This window comes from Pelobates fuscus, chromosome 4 (genome assembly GCF_036172605.1).
Source record: "Pelobates fuscus isolate aPelFus1 chromosome 4, aPelFus1.pri, whole genome shotgun sequence".
NCBI classification, from domain to species: Eukaryota; Metazoa; Chordata; class Amphibia; order Anura; family Pelobatidae; genus Pelobates; species Pelobates fuscus.
In genome coordinates this window covers 284,335,819-284,358,457 of record NC_086320.1, presented here as the reverse complement: position 1 = coordinate 284,358,457, position 22,639 = coordinate 284,335,819, and the positions used below count along the sequence as shown (strand labels likewise).

At 39.2% G+C, this 22,639-nt stretch overlaps 1 protein-coding gene across 2 annotated transcripts in view; it reads right to left on the bottom strand.

The window, feature by feature from the left end:
- Nucleotides 1–22,639, bottom strand: part of TMEM108 (transmembrane protein 108) — a 240,388-nt gene that overhangs the window by 125,721 nt on the left and 92,028 nt on the right. Inside the window, exon 3 of one of the 2 annotated variants that reach the window (XM_063450666.1) lies at nucleotides 8,194–8,279. In XM_063450666.1, coding sequence (XP_063306736.1) covers nucleotides 8,194–8,233 — 40 coding nt within the window. In that variant the 5' untranslated portion in view covers nucleotides 8,234–8,279. The remainder of the gene's footprint in view (nucleotides 1–8,193; nucleotides 8,280–22,639) is intronic. The other variant, XM_063450668.1, reaches the window with a different exon arrangement.

Here is a 22,639-nt window from a genome sequence, read left to right as displayed (position 1 = left end):
GCAAACAAAAACTGTCTTTGTTTGATCTACAAAGGTAACGAATGGCATCTCTCCAGATGAAGTGCTATTCTTGCAAGACTGAATATGAGCATTTCTTAATTTAAATTCGAGAGCAGACAGGGCGTGTTATCACTGCCTGCTGTGAGCTGTCTGGTAGACTGTCTTCCACTATGCTCCTACAGTGCATAGGATAGCACTTCCTTGAGAAGCTTGCATATGAATTCCTGCTTGTGTTGAGACAATGTATGCAATACATTCCAGTTTTAGGATAGATCAGTCTACACCAGAAGTATGCAAATATGGTACAACAGTAACCAAATTACTGTCACTACAATAGATACAACGAACAGATATGGATTTTGACAAAACAAATATTTACATAAAATTCTGCTATAGGTGAAATGATAGTACCTCCACTGATAAACGGGTGTGTTTATTTAAAAACAGCTCATTTTAATTCAATGTGACATTTTCTGGGTTGGAAACCAATACTAACTGGCATGAGTTGTGAATATTTTTCCAAATGGAAAGTATGAAATTGTTCCTCGCAAAGGTGGTTATTTTCCAGCAAACATTGTCATGCATGCCAATAGCGTTTTTCCTTTGTGAAAAGCACAAATGGTTACACATTACAATGAAATACAAGAAGCAGACTGTCCAGTCAAAAAGATATGGTTGTTTTTTTCTTCAAATATTACATAACACCAGGACTGAAACCAAGCAATCTACATAATAAGCAAACACGCAATCACAAATGCAGTAATAATAATAATAAGTCTGTGTAGGTAAATGTCTAATGTTTATGGCTGCTCTTTTGCTTTTTGAAACAAGCAATGACAGATATTGGAGTATTAAAGAGACACTATAGTCACCAAAACAACTTTAGCTTCTTGAAGCAATTTTGATGTATAACTCATTTCCCTACAGTGTCACTGCTCAATTATCTGCCATTTAGGAGTTAAATCCCTTTGCTTATGAACCCTAGTCACACCTCCCTGCATGTGACTTGCACAGCCTTCCATAAACACTTCCTGTAAAAAGTCAGCTAACGTTTATACTTCCTTCTTTTTCTATTTAATTTAAAATGTATTATCCCCTGCACTGTTGATAACTTGCTAGACCCCACAGAAGCATTCTTTATATGGTTAAAGTTCACTTTAGAGCGCAGGCAATAAGAACTTTTAAAGTAAGTTATATCTAATTGAAAGTGAAACCATTTTTTTTCCCCCATGCATGGTATGTGAGTCACAGCCAGGGCAGATGTGGCTAGGGCTGCAAGGACAAACAAAAGGGATTTAGCTCCTAAATTACAGAGAATTGAGCAGTGAGACTGCAGGATCATGATCTATTTATAAAAACTGCTTCATTAAGCTAAAGTTGTTTTGGTGACTATTGTGTCTCTTTAATGAATCAGCAACTGGCACTAAAATGTCATATTTAAAATCTTTGCTTTTAATTGAAGAAATGATGCATAGTCAGTAAGTAAAGATTTAGATCAAAGCATTTACACATGCTATGTGTCAATGCTCTATTGTACTATAGAAACATGAACTATTAATATGTACCAATCTTTCCAGCCAGGAGACAGTGGACAGAGTGCGTAAACAGTGGGGCCCAAACTTTATTACAGTAGATCACACTTACCACTCATGGAGTAGGAATTGAGAGGGCTATACCATCACAGTGTCACAGTGGAAGAGAGAAATTAATTTGATTCAGCTTTATTATAGAAGATGACAGGGCTGGGCTCAACAGTTTGATGACTAGTAGGATATCCTAAGGGCCCCTGTTCCCATGTCCCAGAACAGTTCAGATTTCAGCTGGATGGTCTGGATTTTTGGGCAATGTCCCAATTTTATTCTGTGGTGTCTTACTTCTGGGGATACCAGGGAACTGTCCCGAAAAAGTATTGTGCAATGTTGGTGGGAATGTGTTCACCTTTCTGTTTCTTTTTGGAAAATTTTAAAGATGTAAGAGTGCTGCTTGCCATGATTTTGGTGAATTAAATTATAGTATGTGGTAGGCATGTGCAATTCGTTTCATTCCGAAAATACATTTGGATGAATTTTATGCAATTCGGACATTCAGATGCTTATGAATGTCCGAAGTGCCAAAGTTCGGTAGCTCGGAAGTGCCGAGTCGAACCAAACCAAATTGCCGAAGTTCAGAAGTGCTTCGGATTTCTGAAAAGTGGCAAAACAAGAGAGAAACCACAACCAATAACACATCTAAAGGGCTCCCAGTGCCCAGACTGTCCCCACAACCACTTACAGACATGTGCAATTGTTTCATGCAATTCGGACATTCTGATGCTTACGAAGTTCCGAATTGCCGAAGTTCCAAATTGCCGAAGTTTGGTAGTTCGGAAATGCCGAACCGAACACCATTTGTCTAAATTTCCGAGGCAGACACATTTTTTTACTTACCCGAGTTTCCAATCCAAATGTTTTGCCAATGCACATCACTAGTATATGGTCAGAATTTCTCCAAATAATTTAGGGCTAATTGCTAGTACATACAGTCTTTACTGTATGATTCTCTTGTTTATGGACTTTAGGCCTTAATTTAATTTTTTGGGGGGATAAGATTTTTCAAATGATCACAAAGTGTGATCATTTAAAAAAATGTTTCAAAGGATTTATCTACAAAAACTCCCATAGACTTGGGGAACTTCTGTAGATTAATAATTTGAAACGTTTTTCTAACAGACTGAAATTGTACTTGAAGAGGTTATAGTGCATGTTACATATACTGTTTTTTTTTTTTACTAAAGTAAATTTGGAATGTAAGATCAATGATTACATTTTCTGTCATCTATGTTTTCACTTTGGTACTCTGGCCTTAAATTTAAAATTCACTTTGAATTTACTTTGAATTCTCAATTTAGTAAATACGACTGATAGTTTCTCAATGACAAAGGCATATAATAAATTCCTCAATAATTCACACATTCAATACCAGATAGGCTCGAATGAGATCATTATGTGTATTCCAGGAAAAAAGTTTGACTAGTAACTCGTAATGATAAAAATATATTATCCTAAATACCAGACATGTCTGCTGAGAATATAGGCCATGCCTAGCACAGGTGTGCTCTAAATAAAGCAGAATATATGACAACCACTATGGAGCACACATATAACATCTAGATAGATATTCACAAAGCACTACAAGTTAAACACAATAACGCATTGAAGCACAATTGTGAAGTACATAGAAAGTTGTGACCGAATATAATGTATCATATACTCCAAACATACCATGTAAACAAAGCAGTTCCCAAATAATCTACTAGTTCATTTATCTCACAAAGGACATGTAGCCATTACAATCTGCAGTATATTCAAACTATAATAGTCCATGTTACGTATTAATAAATCATAGGCAAAGCTAATGGTTGGTTTTCCCAGGAAACATAAGATATTATAAATCTAATAATGCTGTTTCTAAATATTAAATGGCTTGCCGATCTAGTTTTTTCCCAATAGCGTCACTTACAAGAGCTGATGTAAAGAAGGCATCTTCTCTTGTCATGTGCAACACAACATGCCTACGGTATCTCACTACACATGTCCAAGAAGTTCCATTTGATCTTCCGTAGATCCTTGTTTTCTACTAGGAGTACGCATTACAGCACAGTACAGAAACTCCTGGTGGCTTCATTGACCAAAAGCTGAACCCAAAATATGGAGGATCAGAGAAAAGGGTTTTGGTAGATTTGATTTCAGAAGAATATGCAAATTTGGGCAGATTGGGCAGATTGGCTATTGAGCCGCATGTTCTAATCCCAAAGCAAACAAAATGGCCAATGGCAGAGAAATTTGAGTTGCTTCAGGATTCGGGATGAACTATTTGCCTGCTGGCTGCAAGTGCCGCATACATTAGTACAAGCTACAACATTAGTACAATGTTTTATACCGCCTTTATGCTCCTGCTTGCCATGCAGTGAGTGAGGCCATGTCTTCTAAATAAAAGAAAAGACTAATGACTGGGCAGCTATTGCCCAGCATTGGGTGGTGGCTTCAATTGAAAGAATGCCGGCAATGAGTGAGAGGTCTTTGAAAAATATGCAATGACTCTTCAAATAATAGTTCCTTTAAACTTTGTATAGGCATATGATATGGTTCCTCACAATAGGTAAGTGTGCAAACTAAAATAAATTTGTCTAGATGAAAATTCTTGTTCTTGGGTAGAATATTGGCTTAAAGATAGTATAGAGAGTTATCATTAATGGTAAATTATCAAGCTTGACAAAAGTGGTAAGTGGTGTCCTTTAGGGTTCTGTTCTGGGTCCGCGTCTATTAAAAATATTTATAAACAATCTTGAAATAGGCATTAAAACCATGTTTCAGTGTTTGCAGATGACACAAAACTTTGTAAAGTAATACAATCAGTAATACAATCTTAATTTGCCCCCCCCCCCCCCAATTCGTGTCAAGGCCACTTTTTTGACTGATAGACACAGGCCCTCATTGATACATGCACTGACATACACTCAATTGCAGATACACTGTCATTGGCACACATACAGTCATTGGTACACACACACACTGTTTAACCAACACACACTCTCATTGACAGACACACACTCTCAGATACACATAAATACTCACAGACATATCCATCCTCACTGATTTGACACACTCTGACAGACACACACTTTCACTCACTCACAGACACACACTGACAACTACACATGCACTGACAGCTACACTCATTCAGAGTCACAGAGCGTGAGAGAGCAAGAAGAGTGGAGGACAGTGCTTCCTTGCTGCCTGGCTAGAATATTAGAAGTTTAACACCTCGGGGGTCCTCGTGAGGGCCTAAAATAGAAAGCCCCAGGACATGAGGCAAACAAGGCATTTGTTTGGGAGCTCGGGTGGCGTTTTTTGGCGCCCCCCTGAAAGTGCAGCCCTAGGCAAATGCCTTGTTTGCCTTGTGGTAAATACATCCCTGAATACAATGTGAGCAATACATCACTTTGCTGCAGAGGGATTTAGATAGATTGGAGGACTGGGCACTCAAATGGCAAATTGAATTTGATGTAGAAAAATGCAAAGTTAGGCACTTCAGGGTAAAGAATGCACAAGCAACTTACACCCTTAATGGTAGTGACTTAGTGATAACACATGAGAAGGATTTGGAAAATGCTGTGCAATTTTGGGCACCTGTTCAAAAGAAGGATATCATAGCACTAGAAAAAATGCAGAGGTGGGCTACAAAATAAACAATAGAGGATCAGGAGGTTTTCAGGAGCCAGGATACAGGATGTTTTCAGGAGCCAGGATACAGGATGTTTTCAGGAGTCAGGATCAGAAGTTCCATGTCAGAACACTGACTTCAATGTCAAGGCCATGTGAAGAGTTGGATGTGGCCTTTTATAGCAGACTTGGAAGATCATATGAGGCAGGTGAGAGTAACTGAGGATTGACTAGTGGCTAGGGAGGCTACTAGAGGTGAGAAACAGGTATTGCAGCAAAAAAATAAAACAATACCTTGGTTGTCAGGATAGGAGCCTGACACATTGTCTGGAAATCTTTTAATAAACAGAACTATACATAGGACACAAAGACAAACATTTAGACTGGAAGAAAGGATATTTAGTCTAAGGCAAAGGGAAGGGTTTTTGCAGTAAATACAATGAGAATGTGGAATTCTCTGCGTGAAGAGGTGGTTTTACCAGGGTCTATACAGGTGTTAAACAGCAATTGGATTGATACTTGCAAAAACATAATATACAGGAATATAATTTTTAATTAGTGGTTTAATGACTTCTTGATCCAAGTAGATATCTGACTGCCATTCTGGGGTCAAGAAGGATATTTTTCCTAGCTTGTTACAAAATTGGAAGCACTTCAGACTGGGTTTTTTGCCTTCTTTTGGATCAACAGCAGAAACAAATGTAAGAATGGCTGAACTTGATGGACGCATATCTCTTTTAAGCTAAGTAAATATGTAACTATATAACTATGTTAAGCTTATCACATAATCTGTGGTTTATGGGGAACAAGGCTTTCTCGAAGTTTACATTTTTATTGTTAGCCATGATTCAGAACGGCAATGTTTTCATATCAAGGCTTAAATACCTTTAGTGGCTGTCACTCAGACAGATGCTATAGGCGCTTCCAATGAAATAGCAGAATAAAACTTTGCTTTCTATTAGATAGTTTCATGGAGACAATCTGATTGGTGCAGCACAGTTTTGCTGCACTAGCCTTCCAATAGTATCTTATGGAAAATAATTGGATTGGCTGAAATCATTGATCTTGATGATCTCAGCCAAGGAGGTGGGGTTAGCTGTGGAAACTCGCACTGCGAGGGAGAAAAGGTAAGTAAAATACATTTTATTCTTTCTACAGGTGGGAGCTGGTAATGTAAATTGCCAACAGGGCACTATAGTATTAGGAGTGCACGTTTGTATTCCTAATGCTATAGTGTTACTTTAAATAAAAATTACATATGTCTGATATGTCCCTGCAACCATGGAATTCAATCTCCTTTTTTTAAGAGATATATAAATGAAACATCATAAAAAAGCTGATGTGTTTATAAAGAAATATAGTCATTAAGAGACATATAATTTACATAGTGAAGAGTGCTTATATCTCCAAACTTTCAAAGTGACCAAAGAATAAACTTTCGATTACAGGGAACATATTCCATTTTGTCACTTTTTCAGTCTGATGGCAGTGGAGCAGTAAAGCGGACGAATAAGTTGTGACCTGATCACTATTTCTACGGCTGGCAACAGATAAAACCTGACAGACACGGTTTACTCCTTCAGGATTTATTACTAACGTGAGTACTGCTGTCAGTAACCGAAAGGGAATTTCAAATCTCAGCCCAAAATACCCCAAATAGAAATTTCTCAAACCCAGCAATGCTTTCAGTCCAGGTAATTTAGTCTAAACATTGGAATTCACTTGCTTTCACCTTGAATTCCTGAAATTCACATTTTAGTGAACAACCCAGTTAAGAATAAATACCATTGATAATTGTGTGCCCACGGTAATCAATTGCCTCGTCACTAACAAAATAGGAGATAAAATGTAGAACAGACATTTCAGATTCACTTGACCACAATTCATTCTTTAGTAAAAAAAACCTGACATAACTGATGTTTAAAATGCTTTAATATTTAAAGGACCACTAAAAGCACCCAAAGGAAGTGACCTGGGTCAAGTGGCTCTTGGGTTTTATCCCTGCATTCTCAAACATTGCAGTATTGTAGAAACTAACATAGCTCCATTGCAGGGTAAAACATAACTCTAGTGACAGTCACTGAAGAGCTTCCCCTGTGAGAACCGATTTAGATGTGGTTCTCAATCAAATGATGCTCCTACAGAGCAATGGATTGACGCAGTGTGGCGATTTGCTGTGCATGCGCACTAATCGCCAATTGTTTCCCTATGGGAAAGCATTGGATTGGCTGAGGTCATCAATCTTGATGATCTCAGTCAGAGCAGCCACAGCAAGACCAGGGAATGAAAGATAAGCAATACATGCCTTTTAAACCCTCATAGGAGAAAGAATGCCTAAATAATTATGGGAACATTATAGCGTTAGAAATACAAGTTGTATTGTGTTCCTTTAATTTAGCCAAATTTGGCCCAAAAATAATGTGACTTATAATGCAGCAGCCAAATTAACTTTAACAAATTGTGAAACACTTCAGTGCCAGATAGCAAATATTAGGTTGAATATTAGATGCAAGTCATAGCAGGCAGCATTTTTCCAAGACAACATCATTTCCTATAGTGGATCTTTCATGACAACAGCACTTTCAACAGAAGAATCTATGTTTGTAATTTCCAAAACACCCAAAATAATCTCGGTGATGATTTTAAAAAAGTCTTAGTAATTAAGAGCATATCTATGATAATCCAAGTGACCACAAGACTTACTCATTGTTTATCTCTGCCCAACTCATAAAGATCTAATGAGAATGGAGCCCTAACTATTACTACACCTGTAGTATTCTACAACACATATGAAATTAATGAAATTACATTTATTTCAGAAAATAATTTAAACCGCAGCTATGATTCCTTTTGAGGAGGACTTGTGGTGAAGGCACACAAACAGTTATTGCCGTCTGGACGGACTTCCAGGTGCAAGCTAGTCCCATTGGATTGGATCTGTAAAAAGATGAATGCAAGTAAGCATGCTGTCAATGAGTTAATCTTTACTTACTAAACAGATGGCAACAGAGGGACTGTGAACGTCTCTTCATGGTATCATCTGCTCCTTCTTGTGATGTACTTTATTCCTCATTCTGTCTGGGAGACAAAAGCAGGAAACCATTCATCTACATTCTATCACTGATTGCAATTCCATGAATGAAAGTCACCTTTATGCTGGTTTATTATTAATACTCTATTGCTCTTTCCCCCCTAAACCATAAATTGTGAAGAAATGATAGAGATCATAGACAATTTCAGTATCTAGTAATATAGATATTTTTTTTTTTTTTATCAAAGCCACCTCCATTTTAAAGGCATGATATTTAATACATTAGACTCACTTTGTCACTCATTTGCTAATATATCATACAATGGAAAACAAAGAATAAAACATCTCGTCGTTATAACGTGAGTAAACAAGTAAAATGAATAGATATAAACTTATAATCAGGCAAAATCAAGGATGATAAATTGAAAGGATGCTTAAGCTGTGCCATAGTTCGGCAAATATATCGTGACTATTTGTAGAACACTGATGACTACTAGCCTTGGTTCTGCAGACATTAATGATCAGGCAGTCTACAGCATAGAATGCAGATAAGGAAACAGACTCATTCATAACATTTTAGGATCTCTTTTTGACATTGACTAATATTCCAGCTTAGTATTTCAGGAGATGACATAACCCTCAGCTAATTTCACCTTTTTTATTTGTCAATTATTATTTTGGTATATTTCATACATACAAGAGAAATTAAGACAGTGCGGATGTACACAGATACGAGTCAGCGTTACAGTTCCATTATATAAAAACAACAATACTTTGTTTTGTGTATAACAAAAAAGACAAAACAACTAAACAAAACAAGATAAACAGTGCACAATTAGCAGTACAGATTTAGTCTACAGTATTATATGTAAATGTCGCAGACCTAGGCAGAATATATAACCACCAGAAAAGTAAGCTTTTACACTCCAGTAATGGTGTGGACTAAGCGAGAAGGTCAATGAGCTAATGTGTCCGTTTAGTTGGGGTTTGTCAATAGCCGGACCAAGCACGGTCAGTTCTTATGTCTGTGAAAAGTCTCCTAGAATTCAATGGTTTTGGTGCAGATATTCTATTCTCTGTATATTCAGACTGTACACGTAATTCAGTAAGAAAATTACAGAAGTGTTTGTACATCAACTCACTTGACGTGGAGTAGTGTGGGGGCTTGGGTCCTTCTTACACTAGGGTTGAACTAGAAATAGTGCTTAGTACAGTATTCCAGTAATTGTCAACTGCTTTTACACCTAGCACCTCTTAAGTGTACCTGTGAAGCGCTATATATACCCCCCTCCACACTGATCCATTGATGTTTCATGTCACTTAGAGCCGTGGGTACCCAGCACTACATGTAGTTTAAAATATAACAAAAACTTGCTGCACTGTTCAAGTTCACCTTTTGATCAACTCTGTACTGAACACCTGTACAGAATTTAGAATTGGCATCTGACGCCAACAGGCTGGCGCCAGAATGCTAATGAGGCTGCCCTCAGTGCCACCCCTGTCTTCCCTTCAGTCGTCCCCCTTGACACGCTCCTCCTCCAGTAAGAGAGAATGACATCAGCAAAAGGAGGTTTGGGCAGCAGGAAACGTGGCCTCAGTGAGGAAAATGTGTAAAGTATAAGCCATATTCTATTATTACTTCTTGCATTGGGGCAGGGACTAGCACAGAAAGGACTGGCATAAAAATATTTCAATGGAAAATGTATATTCCAAGTCTGGTCTTGATTTAAGATTTTGAAGGCTTATTATAATTAAAAATAGACTATATTATTACAAATGTTGGGGGGGGGGGGGGGGGGGGGGGCAGAGCCAGCTACCGCACTGACAAGACGCACCCAGAGAGAGCTCCTGACAAAATCAGCAAAATACAGCCTAAAACCTTATTTTTCAGCCCAAAACAGCGCACTGCTCGAGAAGACTTCACCTACCCAAGATGGGGAGAAAATCGAAAAAATATAAAGCGGACAAAATCCCGACAACAGCCGACATCGGGGAACTTCTGAGGAGGCCTCAGGGAACCATGAAGCCTGTCATGGCGCCCTTCTCCGACAAGCTATCCTACTCCTCCAGTGAAACATCACTCCCTGACCTGGAGGAGCTGGCCACCAACGCCAGGAAACAGAAAGTGGACATGCCGACTAAAAGGTCTGCAGAATCCCCGGTGACAGAGCGCACACTGAAGGCTCTCCTAGACGACCTCAGATGCAATCTGGCTGCCGACATTAACTCCTTCAAAGAGGAGATTAGTGGAGTGTCGAGACGCCTCCAAGAAACCGAGATATCCACGGCCGCACATGCAACCCGCTTAGATAAAGTGGAACAAGAGTTCCGTGAGCTGAGACGTGAGCAGGCCCCGACCCAGAACCGCATGGCACTGATGGAGGATCGGAGGAGATGGAAAAATGTTAAAATAAGGGGCATACCAGCCCAGATAAGCTCTGCTGAACTCCCACACCTCATACGAAGGCTACTTACCCACCTCTTTTCGGCCAAACAAGCAAAACTGATGGCCTTGGACGGGTGCTTCAGGCTACCGACACCCACAGCGCGCTCCACTGAAATATACGGAGACGTTATCATACGGTTCCAGAATGGGCCGGACAGACAAGCGCTACTCGCAGCGCTACGGAACAAAGCACCGTACGACTTTGAAGGCCACAAGCTCACGTTTTACCCAGATCTTTCCAGAGCTACTTTGGGGTGGAGGAGATCTTTAAAACCACTAACGACAGAACTGATTCGGCACCACATCCCCTACAAATGGGGCTCCCCAAACTGCCTGATGATACCCCGAGAAGCAGGAAACTTAAATGTCCAAGAGGCCGCGGAAATAAATGACACTCTGCAACGCCTGGGACTGCCCATGATACAGGCAGGTTCGACACCGGAGACTCGAGAGCCTCAACCTCACACTTGGGACCCAGCCAGGATCCGATCCTTTGTACCAGCTGCCAAACGATCCACTTCGACACCGGCAGATACCACCTGAGGGACTGGCCAGATTACACTACCTCTCTACTCCAGGCCTGTCTAACGCTATGTTTTATCTACAATGTTGATGTTTTAGTTCTGTTATCTACATAAGGTTTTAGATTAATAACACTTACGCTGACACGTAAACCCCCTTAATAGCTGAATTATTAGCTGAACAATTAGCTGAATTATTAGCTGACTTATTTGCTGACTTAAGGGCTGCACCTCGTTCTCCCCCCCCCCCCACCACTTACTCACCCACAGCTTGTGCACTATGCCCATTGTGTTAACTAGAGGGTGATAGCCTCCCCCCCCCCCCACTGTTTGATTTTGTGTTTTATTTTTAATATAAAATATGCTGTATCTCACTGCCCGACCTTTGTTAATACCATGTTGAACCCGAAGTACTGCACCTGCTGTTGGGGCAAAGAAAGTACTACTGTTATACTCTGCATAACAAAAATAAAGAATTAAAAAAAAAAATGTTGGAAAATCACAAGTAAAAACAAAATTACTAAAACTGTATGACATTTCCAAAATTAAAAAATAAGAATTTAAAAAAAAATATTACTTTTATTGTAATATTTTAATAAAAAAAATACTTGCAATATATATATCTGAAAGCACAGGTTAGCATTTATTAATGTGCTTTTCTTTGGCAGGGAATGATTGCCAAAACATTATCGTTTTCAACATGTTTAATTTAAAGAAATTGGATTTTGTCTATTTGTGGTAGATCATTTCCCTAAGTAAAAGCATGCCTAACATTTTCAAGCATCAGTAGGCAATCATTAATGTAGCTTAGTCTGTGTTATTGAGTTAATTTAACGTACTTTGGTTCTTAAATGGCAGTCAGTGGCTGAACTCGTATACCTTGTTCGGAAAAGACAACTGAATAGATTAGTGAATGTGCACATTCTGTAAAACTTATACACTGTTCTGAGTTCTAGCTTATTAAATCATGTATTCTTTGATAGAATTATTCATACAGTTTGTCATTTCTATATAAATAGAAGATGCCTATGATTTGCTAAAATATAGATGTTCGACTGGCTGGTACAGCTCTAATTTGGGCAAAACTGCATAACCCTACTGGGGTTAGCAGGAAATTATGGAAGCTGTAGAACGGCAACTCCATAGCCACAATTTAAAGGGACACTATAGTCACCAGAACAACTACAGCTTAATGTAGTTGTTCTGGTGTCTATTACATGTCCCTGGTGTCTATACCAGAGAAAAGCCAGTGTTTACATTCAAGCCTAGGGACACCTCCAGTGGCCACTCCTCAGCTGGGTACTAGTGGTGCTTCTTGGGACGTTCATCGTCTTCACCCTCTGCATGGAGACACTGAACTTTCCTCACAGAAATGCATTGATTCAATATATCTCTATGAGGAGACGCTGATTTGCAGGGCGTTGTTTGGCTACGCCCCCGGCCTGCCACCTTGGCTAAGATCTTCAGAATTAACAATCTCAATGTAACGAGTATATACCCCTACACGCAGGATCCAGCCAAACAGAAGACAGCACAGAGGAGAGATACGTCTACCGGACCTTAGAGTGGCCGGACTCGACGTAATAGGAGAAGTACAGAGTCAGGAACGATCCGAGGTCAAGGGCACAAAGAGACAGCGTAAACGAGAACTAGCCATGGTCTGGTACACAGGAATCAGCAAGCCGGCAAACAGTACAGACAAGGATAAAGCGAAAACGAAGTCAGAATACAAAGCCAAGGTCAAATACGGAGAAACACAACTGAACACAACAAGCACTAAAGGGAACTGTAGCAGAAACCACGATAGGGCAAAGAACTAAGGGAAAAGGGTGAGTATAAGTAGCCTTCAAACTAATGTGATTGGCTCCTGTCACTTCCACACCCCCAACAGGTAAGTGTATGGGGTGATTGGCATGACAGGAGCCAATGGGAGCCTTTTTGCAATTTAGGCTCCCACTGTCTCTTTAAGAGCGCGCCCGAGACTCGCGGCGCGCTCTTAGCTGCAGGCGGGACACGTGACCGCATCTCGCGGTCACTGCCCGTCTTCCTGTTAGGCGAGTCGGATGAGCCGCGCGCGGCTCGTGCAGCCGCAGGACCGCGCGCGGCTTGAAGAGAGGACCGCGGCCGGCCCCCGGATAAGGTAAGTAACGCTACACTCAGCCAATCCAATGTTTTCCTATAAGAAAGCATTGTGATTGGCTGAGATTATCAGTTCTGACAATGTCAATCAATGAGGCAGATCAGGGGCAGAGCCAGCACCAACAGACTGGAATAAAGGTAACATTTTGCTATATTTGGGGAGGGGGAGGGGACTAGGGGGGAGGGGACTAGGGGGCTACGGGAGAACAGGGAAGGGCAGGGGGGCTTGATAGTGTTTTTAAAACATTAGAGTCAGGTATACATTCTGCTTCAACAGAAATTTGACTATTTTGATCTTTTTCCTTTTGGTTTTGCACACCTACTGTCTGTAAGGAAAATAGATTTGTGTTTTGCTGGGAATATTTCCGAACAAGTCTGTTTGCAAGATAAAAGATACTGGATCAACTCTGATACTTTTAAAACATTCCTGCAGCATTTCCCACACTTTCTGCTGCTTTGTGATTGGTGGATGTACAAGCATCTATATCACTGAAGTGCACAATTCAATAGTTGACTGATACCCTCGCCAATTGCATTCCAGAAAACAGCAAGCAATTACAGGCTGACTTCAAGAAAATGACCTGATGTTAAACAAGAGATGCTGTACACTAAAATTGTTTTAACACTGTAGATACCTTTTTATACATTGGTTCTATTTTGTAATGTAAAAATTTGTTTCAACGGTAACCAAATCGATTTGTCCAAATTAAAAGCCCAAATCATCGAATCAAGCAAATCAATTAATCAATTTAGTTCCCAGACAGATCAAGGCTTCAGACTTAATTTTTGCACGTCTAGTAAAGAGCAAATCTATAAGAAAAACTTTTCCCTTAAAAAAAAAATGTGACTTTTTACTAAATAAACATTTTGCTTTTTATGAATAAAGATTTAAATATGTTTTAATAATGTCAATACGGCACTGGAATTCCTGAAAACAATGAACTGATCGACTGACGTCTAACCTGACATACAAATGGTTTTGTAAACTTCACATTCTAATGAAGACTAAGCATAAAAAATAGAGATCACAAAAATGTTGGCTGCATAGGTTAGCTTTGATTGTTAAATTTTCTTCAAAACTAGCAAAGATGGCACACTGTAATACAGATTGTGCGAAAATAATTCTGCATATTGTGATGCAGGTTGTATGGAAACAAGAGCTTAGGAACCGACTCGCACCCAGAAAATCTGGGACTATGTCTATTTTTCACTTTAGGTAGAAGCTGACAATGGACATTTTTTTTTTTTTTTTTTTACAAATGTGTTAATAACCAAGAATGCAAAGTTATTTTCCAATTACCAAACTGAAAAAAACAACACTTTTTTTTCCATTTCAACAATAGCTTAAATTGACTTTGAATTCAGATTGCATTCCCAACAATTCACAGTTAGGCAATGCCCGTCCCAAATGTGTGGACTGTCCTACCTTCCAAGGTTGGTTCTCTGGTGTTCAACACTTTTAGACACCAAGGAAATGTGCAAATTCAGCGCAGGGGGACAACATTGTTGGGAAATATGGATGTGGGACATGGGGTGGCGTTGCCAGTGTCCCTAGTGATGCCCACAATGAGTGGACCCATCTACTGAAAAGGCGATGTTAAGCACACCGTACTGACAAGCAGCCTACCAGCTTAGCCACTAATATACAGAACAATAATTATAGGATAATGCAAGTATTTCTAATTATGTGCTTGCACTGTGCTGCCCAAGACAGTTCCCTGGTGTCCTCAGATGTGGGACACCAGGAACTAAATCAGGACAGTGGGAGATGACCCCACAATAGGGACTGTCCCACCAACATCAACACAGTTGGGGGCCTTGCACTTTTGCTGTGCAGAGTGTTGTCAGGATATTGAGGCCATGCCCAATTCAGGGCAGGTCATTCACAGAGACAAGAGCTTTGAGCATGAGCTGCCCTGAATGGGATTACCCCGAATGGCTTGGCAGTTAGCCTAGTGCATGCATGCCAGGCTGACCCACCTCTTCCTGGCACCGTACCCAGTCCCAGATTCTTACCTCTCAAAGCTAGGAGTATGTTATATATAGGTGCCAGTACACAAACTGCATCTTGGAGTAAGCAGGTATTAGTGATAGTTGCTGGTGCCTAGTCTGATTGTGTTGGAGGACTTGCTGTTGTTGCTGGTGATGTTTGATAGTCTGTCCTATATGGTCTTTTTAATGCTGGTGGAGAGAAGGAGTGTATATCTTCCTGTCTTTCCTCACTTTATCTCTTTATATTTGTTGGCTGTCTGACTAACAGCCAACACGGGTGTAGCCAGGTTACTTTATAAAAGGGTACATTTCTATAGAAATCTGCACTTTTTGTAAAATTTAAAAAAAGAGGACATAGTCATCACACATAAAGCTTTTCAGCAAGACTCAAAGGAATCCATGATTAAAATAGAATGAGGCAAACATGTGATTCTTTGTTAAACTAATCTGCATATGCCCACCCAGAATCCTTTGCGGTAGTAACATCACTGCAAATTTGTGATTTCTGTGGGAAAAGCAAGTCCTATGGCTTGACTGGTGTGTAAATGTTTGTTTAACATTGTATTGACTATCCACAGACTTCAGGTGGAAGAGGTTTTCAATCACAATTTTTTCCCCACCATAACTTTTTTGTTTTTATATATATATATACACACATTTTTTTAAATAACATAGCAGCAGTGAAGCACGGAGCCTCAATTTTGGCTTGACTAGGGTAGGGTGACCACATTTTGAAAATGCCATTCAGGGACACTTCCTTGCGCCTTCCGGACCCCCTTTTTACACAGGACACAGTGACGTAGCGTGGGTTTCAGCGTCCACTCCCCCCATATTTCATATTCCCCCATATTTCATGTCCATTCCCCCCATATTTCATGTCCATTCCCCCATATTACATTTCCCCCCTATTTCATGCCCATTCCCCCCCATTTCATGTCTATTCCCCCATTTCATGTCCACCACCCCACTACTGACTAACTGAGAGGAAGGTCGGTGAAATCTTTATCATGGAATCACTAGTAGTACTAGTGAGTCCATGATAAAGATTTCACCCCCTCCCTCATTTCCTGCGCTTACTTGGTCCCAGGAGCTCCTCTCTCATCCTCCCGCGCAGCCGTCTGCAAAGAGTGGTGGGAGGAAGTGACGTCATCACATGTGACCTCACTTTCTCGCAGCGCTTTGCCGCTCGCACATCTCCACAGGTGGGCATAGTGGGGAAGCCAGTGGGCCCACTCTTCACTAATATGGGGCCCAGCTTATTCTGGAACATTACATTGTACCGGAATGAAGGGACTGTCCCGGGCAATCCGAGACACGTGGGCACCCTAGAATAGGGTGTGGCCAGGCACACCTGGCACACCCAGCACACCCCGTGCGCATGCCTATGAATACATCATATACAATAAAATGTCAAAGTGGTAATTACTGAGCCATAAACAATAAAGAGAATATCAAGGCAAAATTACATATTACATGAGAGGGATCCCCCATTCCAGGCAGCACATGCTCAGGGCCCTACTGAAGCATTTGTGAGCATGGGCTTAACGCCATGTGTTTACTCAACACAGAGCAAGTGATCATTTCTCTGGTGTACCCAACCTTGGGAAGAAAGGTAAGAAATAAAGGTGGGCTGTTGAGAGAGGTAGATCTAACAGTTCCTATAATAACATGGCATGCTATTCTGAGTGAGCCATCAATCATATTTGGTAGGTAGGTATCCATCCACTCCCAATCTCTAGAGCAAGAGGATTGTTTGAATGTTACCTGGAGCTATGTACAAATCCAGAAACGGGAACCAATACTCATTTTAGGTAAGCATGATCAGTTGATGTGGAAATATTCGCCTTTGTGAAGAAAAAACATAAGGTAGCTTATATGTAAGGGAATGTATGTGGCAGATTACAAATGTCTAGCTATTCTCAACCGTTTTGCCTTGCAAATCAATTAACAAATTGATTTAATATCTGGGGAAACAGAGGACCACCATTTCCCTGTTTAACAAACCAGGGGTCAGTAGTGATTTCAACATAAAGCATGGACATCAGCAGTTAAAACATACAGACACACCTAAATAGGGGTCACAAGGGGGAGTCCCACCATATCTGCACTAGTACATCCCTTTCAGTACTGTCTCTAGCATACATCAGGAAGAATGAGGGGTACATATGATGGAATTGTTTGGAGTGCAAATTGCATCTAAAAAGTGTGCTATAGCAGTTCTATCTACCAATTTAGCAGGTGGTAACTCTACTAAAGTAGAAATCATTTTAAATTTTTGTGTTGTTTATAGTGATGTATACATTTTCTCGTATCTACTTATTGTTTTCAATGACAGTTTTGTAGATTGCACAGTTTTTTTTTAATAGTCTTCTGTTTCTGTAGATTTTCTCTTCTAATAAATTGGTAACTGCTTGTGAAGAGCGAAGTTTGGCTAGTGAGAGCTTACATATTTAACCCTTGTGCTTAAGGCTTTTTTTGTAACTATATGCCCACTGAATGCTATTCTGGCAGTGAGCAAATAATTTGTATTTATAAAATTTGGGTCTGAATTGGGATTTTCAGCATTCAGTCCCAGATTTCAACCATTCAGTTGCATCTAGACAGGTTTAAATCTTTCAAATTCAGATGCTGCTTTGCAAAATCGAAACACTTTAAATCTAGTGAACAATATCCAGATTTTGCAGTCCAAATGCACCCAGATGGAATCAGATTATCTGTCGTAATTCTGACTTGGGGCATTTGATTTTTAGTATCCTAACATCTTCCCATGGGATTAAAATCCAAATCTCTACAATCGATTTTGACAGCGTGAGTAAGAGTAAAATCTTTTTTTCTTACAGAACACATTAAAAAAATATTCACATTAATATTTCAGTAGTTAAACATCAGAGGAACCATGTATACCTTTGGAAGGATAAGGAATGAAAAATTGACAAATGTATTTTATATGATGAAGTAGATAATGGTGAAATGTATAGAACTGTAAGGCAATAGCATAAATGCTGGAAAGAATTTTAATCTAGTAGTTTTACAGTATATTATAAAGTATGAGGGTTCTGTTTTGAAAGGAGCTGAACTTATTCATTTTTTTTACTAAATTATTCAAATTCAAAGAACCATAGCTAATTGAGCTCTGAAAAAAACTCCACCAGCTGCCCGAGAGCTGTTCTAAACTAGTACCTTGAGGCGGTGTTAACTTTGCTTGGTAATTTAAATTTTTAATATCAATAAATAAAATCTAGAAACTTCAGCAAATGTGTTAGGGATAAAAAAAAAAGCTAAACAGATTATAAAATTTAAATGGGTGAGGCTCTGGATACTCTCTTAACCTGGAGGCTATTCCAGCCAATCACCAGGGATCTTGTCAGCTCTGCTATAGTCAGGGCTCATTTGCGCAGGTAGAGGCATTGTTCACTGCTAATTGAATTTTAAAACTTACATTGTAGAAAAATCCCCTATTTATGACATCACATGATGACATCACAATACACTCAGAGTGACAAAACTCTGCTATGTATGACATGACATGATGACCTCACAATCCACACACAGTAACTTAGTGTCCAAAGGTGAGCAGGTTGTATCTGTTAAAAAGCCGAGGTATATAATATCAGTCCACCGCCCATCTGTCTATATCTTTTCATTGTTTATCCCTTTGAGTATTATGTTTTCCTAGCAATTAAAAGGTCACAGTAGTGTTGGGAAAACAGACAACTATTCACTTTGTGCTACAATTAATTAACTATTTGATATTATGATTAAACTAAGTGGTATGGAATATGCCTTAAATAGATGTACTTTAGAGACTTTGACAAGTAAACTATGTGATAATGAAAGAAAATAAGATATCACAAGCATCTAATCCCCTGTATCTTGCAGATAACTAGAATTAAACGATCATTGTGGTTATTATTTTGCACTCTGTGTCTATCCATTTACTGCATGTAATCCGTGAACGAAAAAAAAATCAATTAGCCTTAATGATTTATAGACAAGGTTTTCGAACATTCTTCACCTGCCTACTGTTTTTTACGAAAAGCACAAACCTCACAATAAATCAAGATGTGAATGCTGACAGTTAAATTCGCTTGATCTGCTGTATGGGAAAAAGTAAAAAGCATACATTTGTTGATAACCATGCGTGCATATATATATATGTATATATGTTCCTTACTCACCATAAATGCGTGAGACAAATATTTTGTTTTTGACTGAAGGTACGTTTGTAATATTTAAAAATGTATGAATGCAAGGGGGATATTAGTGTATCTGTGAGAATGCAGGGGTGTATTTGTGGAGAGTCTGTGTATGTGAAGACAAGTGTATTAATGGGCAAATCTGATTTTAAATTAGGCAGCGTAAGCACCTGTTTGCCTACTCTACCTGTTAAAAGCCACCCCCAGCTGAAGTGGTGCCTGAATCATTGCTGCTCCAGTCTGTTCAGTGATTGCTATGTTAAGTCTGAGCAAGCATGGCCTGCCTCCTCGGACTTAACACAGTGATCTCAGTCTCTGGAAGCCAAGATGTAGGAGTGAGGAGAGTATTACGCACTTAGGTAACTGCAAGTTAATACGAGTGCTTCAGCAATTCTCTGCACATGAGCAGCCCTGGGAAGCTGGTCTACACAACTGTCAGTCAACCTAGCATGCTTGCGGTGCAATGGACTAACCTGTGCCTTTTTTTCTGGAGAGGTAGCACAGAGGCAGCGGAAACATTCCATACGTGGTCCTAATGCCCACTCCCTTCCTGCATTTTGAAATCTGACGGACGTCCCATGTATCTATATTTGTTGGTGGCAGTAGCCCAAAATACGCAACTTTCCTGACAATTTCGGGACTGTTGGCACCTATTCAATAAATATAAACAAATATATAACTACATAGAAAGAAAAATGTCCTTCAAATTGCTTTTAAACTCATTAGGGGTTTGGTGGAACGTCCTCCTTTCCTTCACAGCATTAGGGTCAGGGTAAGTGTGAAAATAATAATAATATTAACCCTTAAGTGTAGGTCAGGTGGTGCTGGAGAAGCTATGTTTTATGCACCTCAAGCTGTCCCTTGTGGCTGCCGCCATCTTACTCCCTATTGGTCCTTCATTTGCCAAGAGCCGTCATAATACTACAAAGAAGGGTCTTGTGAGATCCTCAATAGACTTCATAGAACAATGCCAGAATCCTACAGCTGTAACTTGTGGCTGTTGGGATTTTGACAAATGTTGATAGCAGAGCTCTGCTTTATGCCAGCTTTAGGTTTGTTCTCAAGAGAAAGTAGTCCATACTTTGTAATATGGTATCATACTTTGTCATATGGAATTGCAGTCTTGATTGGTATTTTATAAAGAATATATTTTATAAAGTATCTATGAAATACTGAAAAGCTTTAACACGTGAATTAATCCAGTATTGTGCATATTAAATGTGTTTAGTGACTACTGGAATGTGAAATTTAGGTGAAATGTAAGGATTTCCCCCCCAAAAGTCGCAATTCAGAGTCTCATTATGAGCTTATCAACGCAGGAATCAATTCAACGTGATATACAGCAATTGAATCTGCGTCTAATACTCTATTATTTAGTACCGATTGTTCAAACAGTGAGACAAATCTTTCACAACATGAATTCTTTTGTATCAGCTTCTTTTGACTTCATTTATATTTATTTTTTTATTTACCGTATCTCTTAGTTTTATCTGTTCAGCTGCACACAGAACATCTTTCAATATTTCTCAATCCTTTCTAAAAGTCGCCTGTTGGCAAAATGCCATATACAAAGTCAGGTTTGATGCACAGCTATAACAGTGACTGAGTGTCACTTCTCATCAATACAAAATCAGAAGAAATCCCTGCACTTCAAAAATATGATAATATTTGTATGGATAATGAACTACGCCTGATTACAATATATGCAAATATCTTTAATTTTAAATCTGTTAAGATTGCTTTTCAGACCTTTCATCCTGTCACATAAAAGAGAAACACGTTCACTCCGAGAAGCCCATATTCATTTCGTATTCTCTTTATGAGCAAGTATTCCAAGATAATTGCCTGAGATGGCATAGAATGTTCGCAGATAGCCAAGTGGCAGAATTCATTTACCGCGCTACATATCTTGTGTATTCCAAATATTATCATAGTAAGTCTCAAGTAATCATTTAATAAACACATTCTTTATTAATTAGAAATTCATTTTGTAAAGATTTAACACGTCTTCCCTAATCAGCAAATTAAAATAAACATTTTCAGTGATTTCTCTAATGCAACAGCCCAGCCGATAATATTACCCTTTATTCTAAAAAATGAAGAACTCATTTAACAAATGTTTCTTCTGGCAAGTCTCTGGTACTCTCCGGGGGAAGCTATTAGAGCCATAGTGGCTGAGCATCACTGTGGACCTAAATGTGGAAGAAGTCTGTAATGGGCATATGGGATAACTCAATAATATATCCCTGTTTTACTGCACTTATCAGTATTTATTTTTTAACAATGTTGTGCTTTAGGAGCATGAGTAGTGGTATTATTTATCTATATTGTTTTCCACACACTATTGTTCGTAAACCAAGTATGTGATAAAAAAATCATAATTTTTATTCAGTTTTGTCCCATTCAGTTTAATATCACAGTTACCTCCATGCATAGACATGCCACGATTTAATTTTACAATGGTAAAGGTTAGGAACATGCTCATTTCTGCGTTTGCACTTGACATGTGTTAATGTTAAGTCTAGTCTCATTCAGGGAAGTGTAGCAGACTACCAATTCAAATTATCCCCCCAAAAAAGAATAGAATATTAGAAATATGCAATCCTTGGTGGTTCATGTACGGTACTGTGATATTTTTTCATTTCACCACCACTAAATGACAAGAAGGAGGAGGAAATGTTTTTGTTATGTATGATGTCATGAACTATATCAATGGTGGAAGGTGAGTGTTGGTATATATAATAAAAAAAACCATTTTAACATATTTCAACATCAACCTCTTCTTAATTGTCTTTCTGTTTGTACAGCAGTTGGATAAAGATCATGTGGGGTTTTCTAATCCTTCAAGGCGAAACCAATAAAAAACATAAATTGGCTTTTCACAATTAGTACCAGAATTAATAAACTGAGGGCAGAAGCAAGAATTATTTTGGGCTTCTCCCCAAAAAGATTTGTAGGCTGTAGGGCTAGTGGAATTGGGGTTGTGTTACATCCTAGCTTGTAAAATTACTCAAACACGCTTAATACAGTAAATTCCCCAGGTATTTTGCAGCCTTTGCAAGCACTCGCCTAAATCCCTAGAACAGACTTTCAGTAGGTGCCGGGTGGACCGA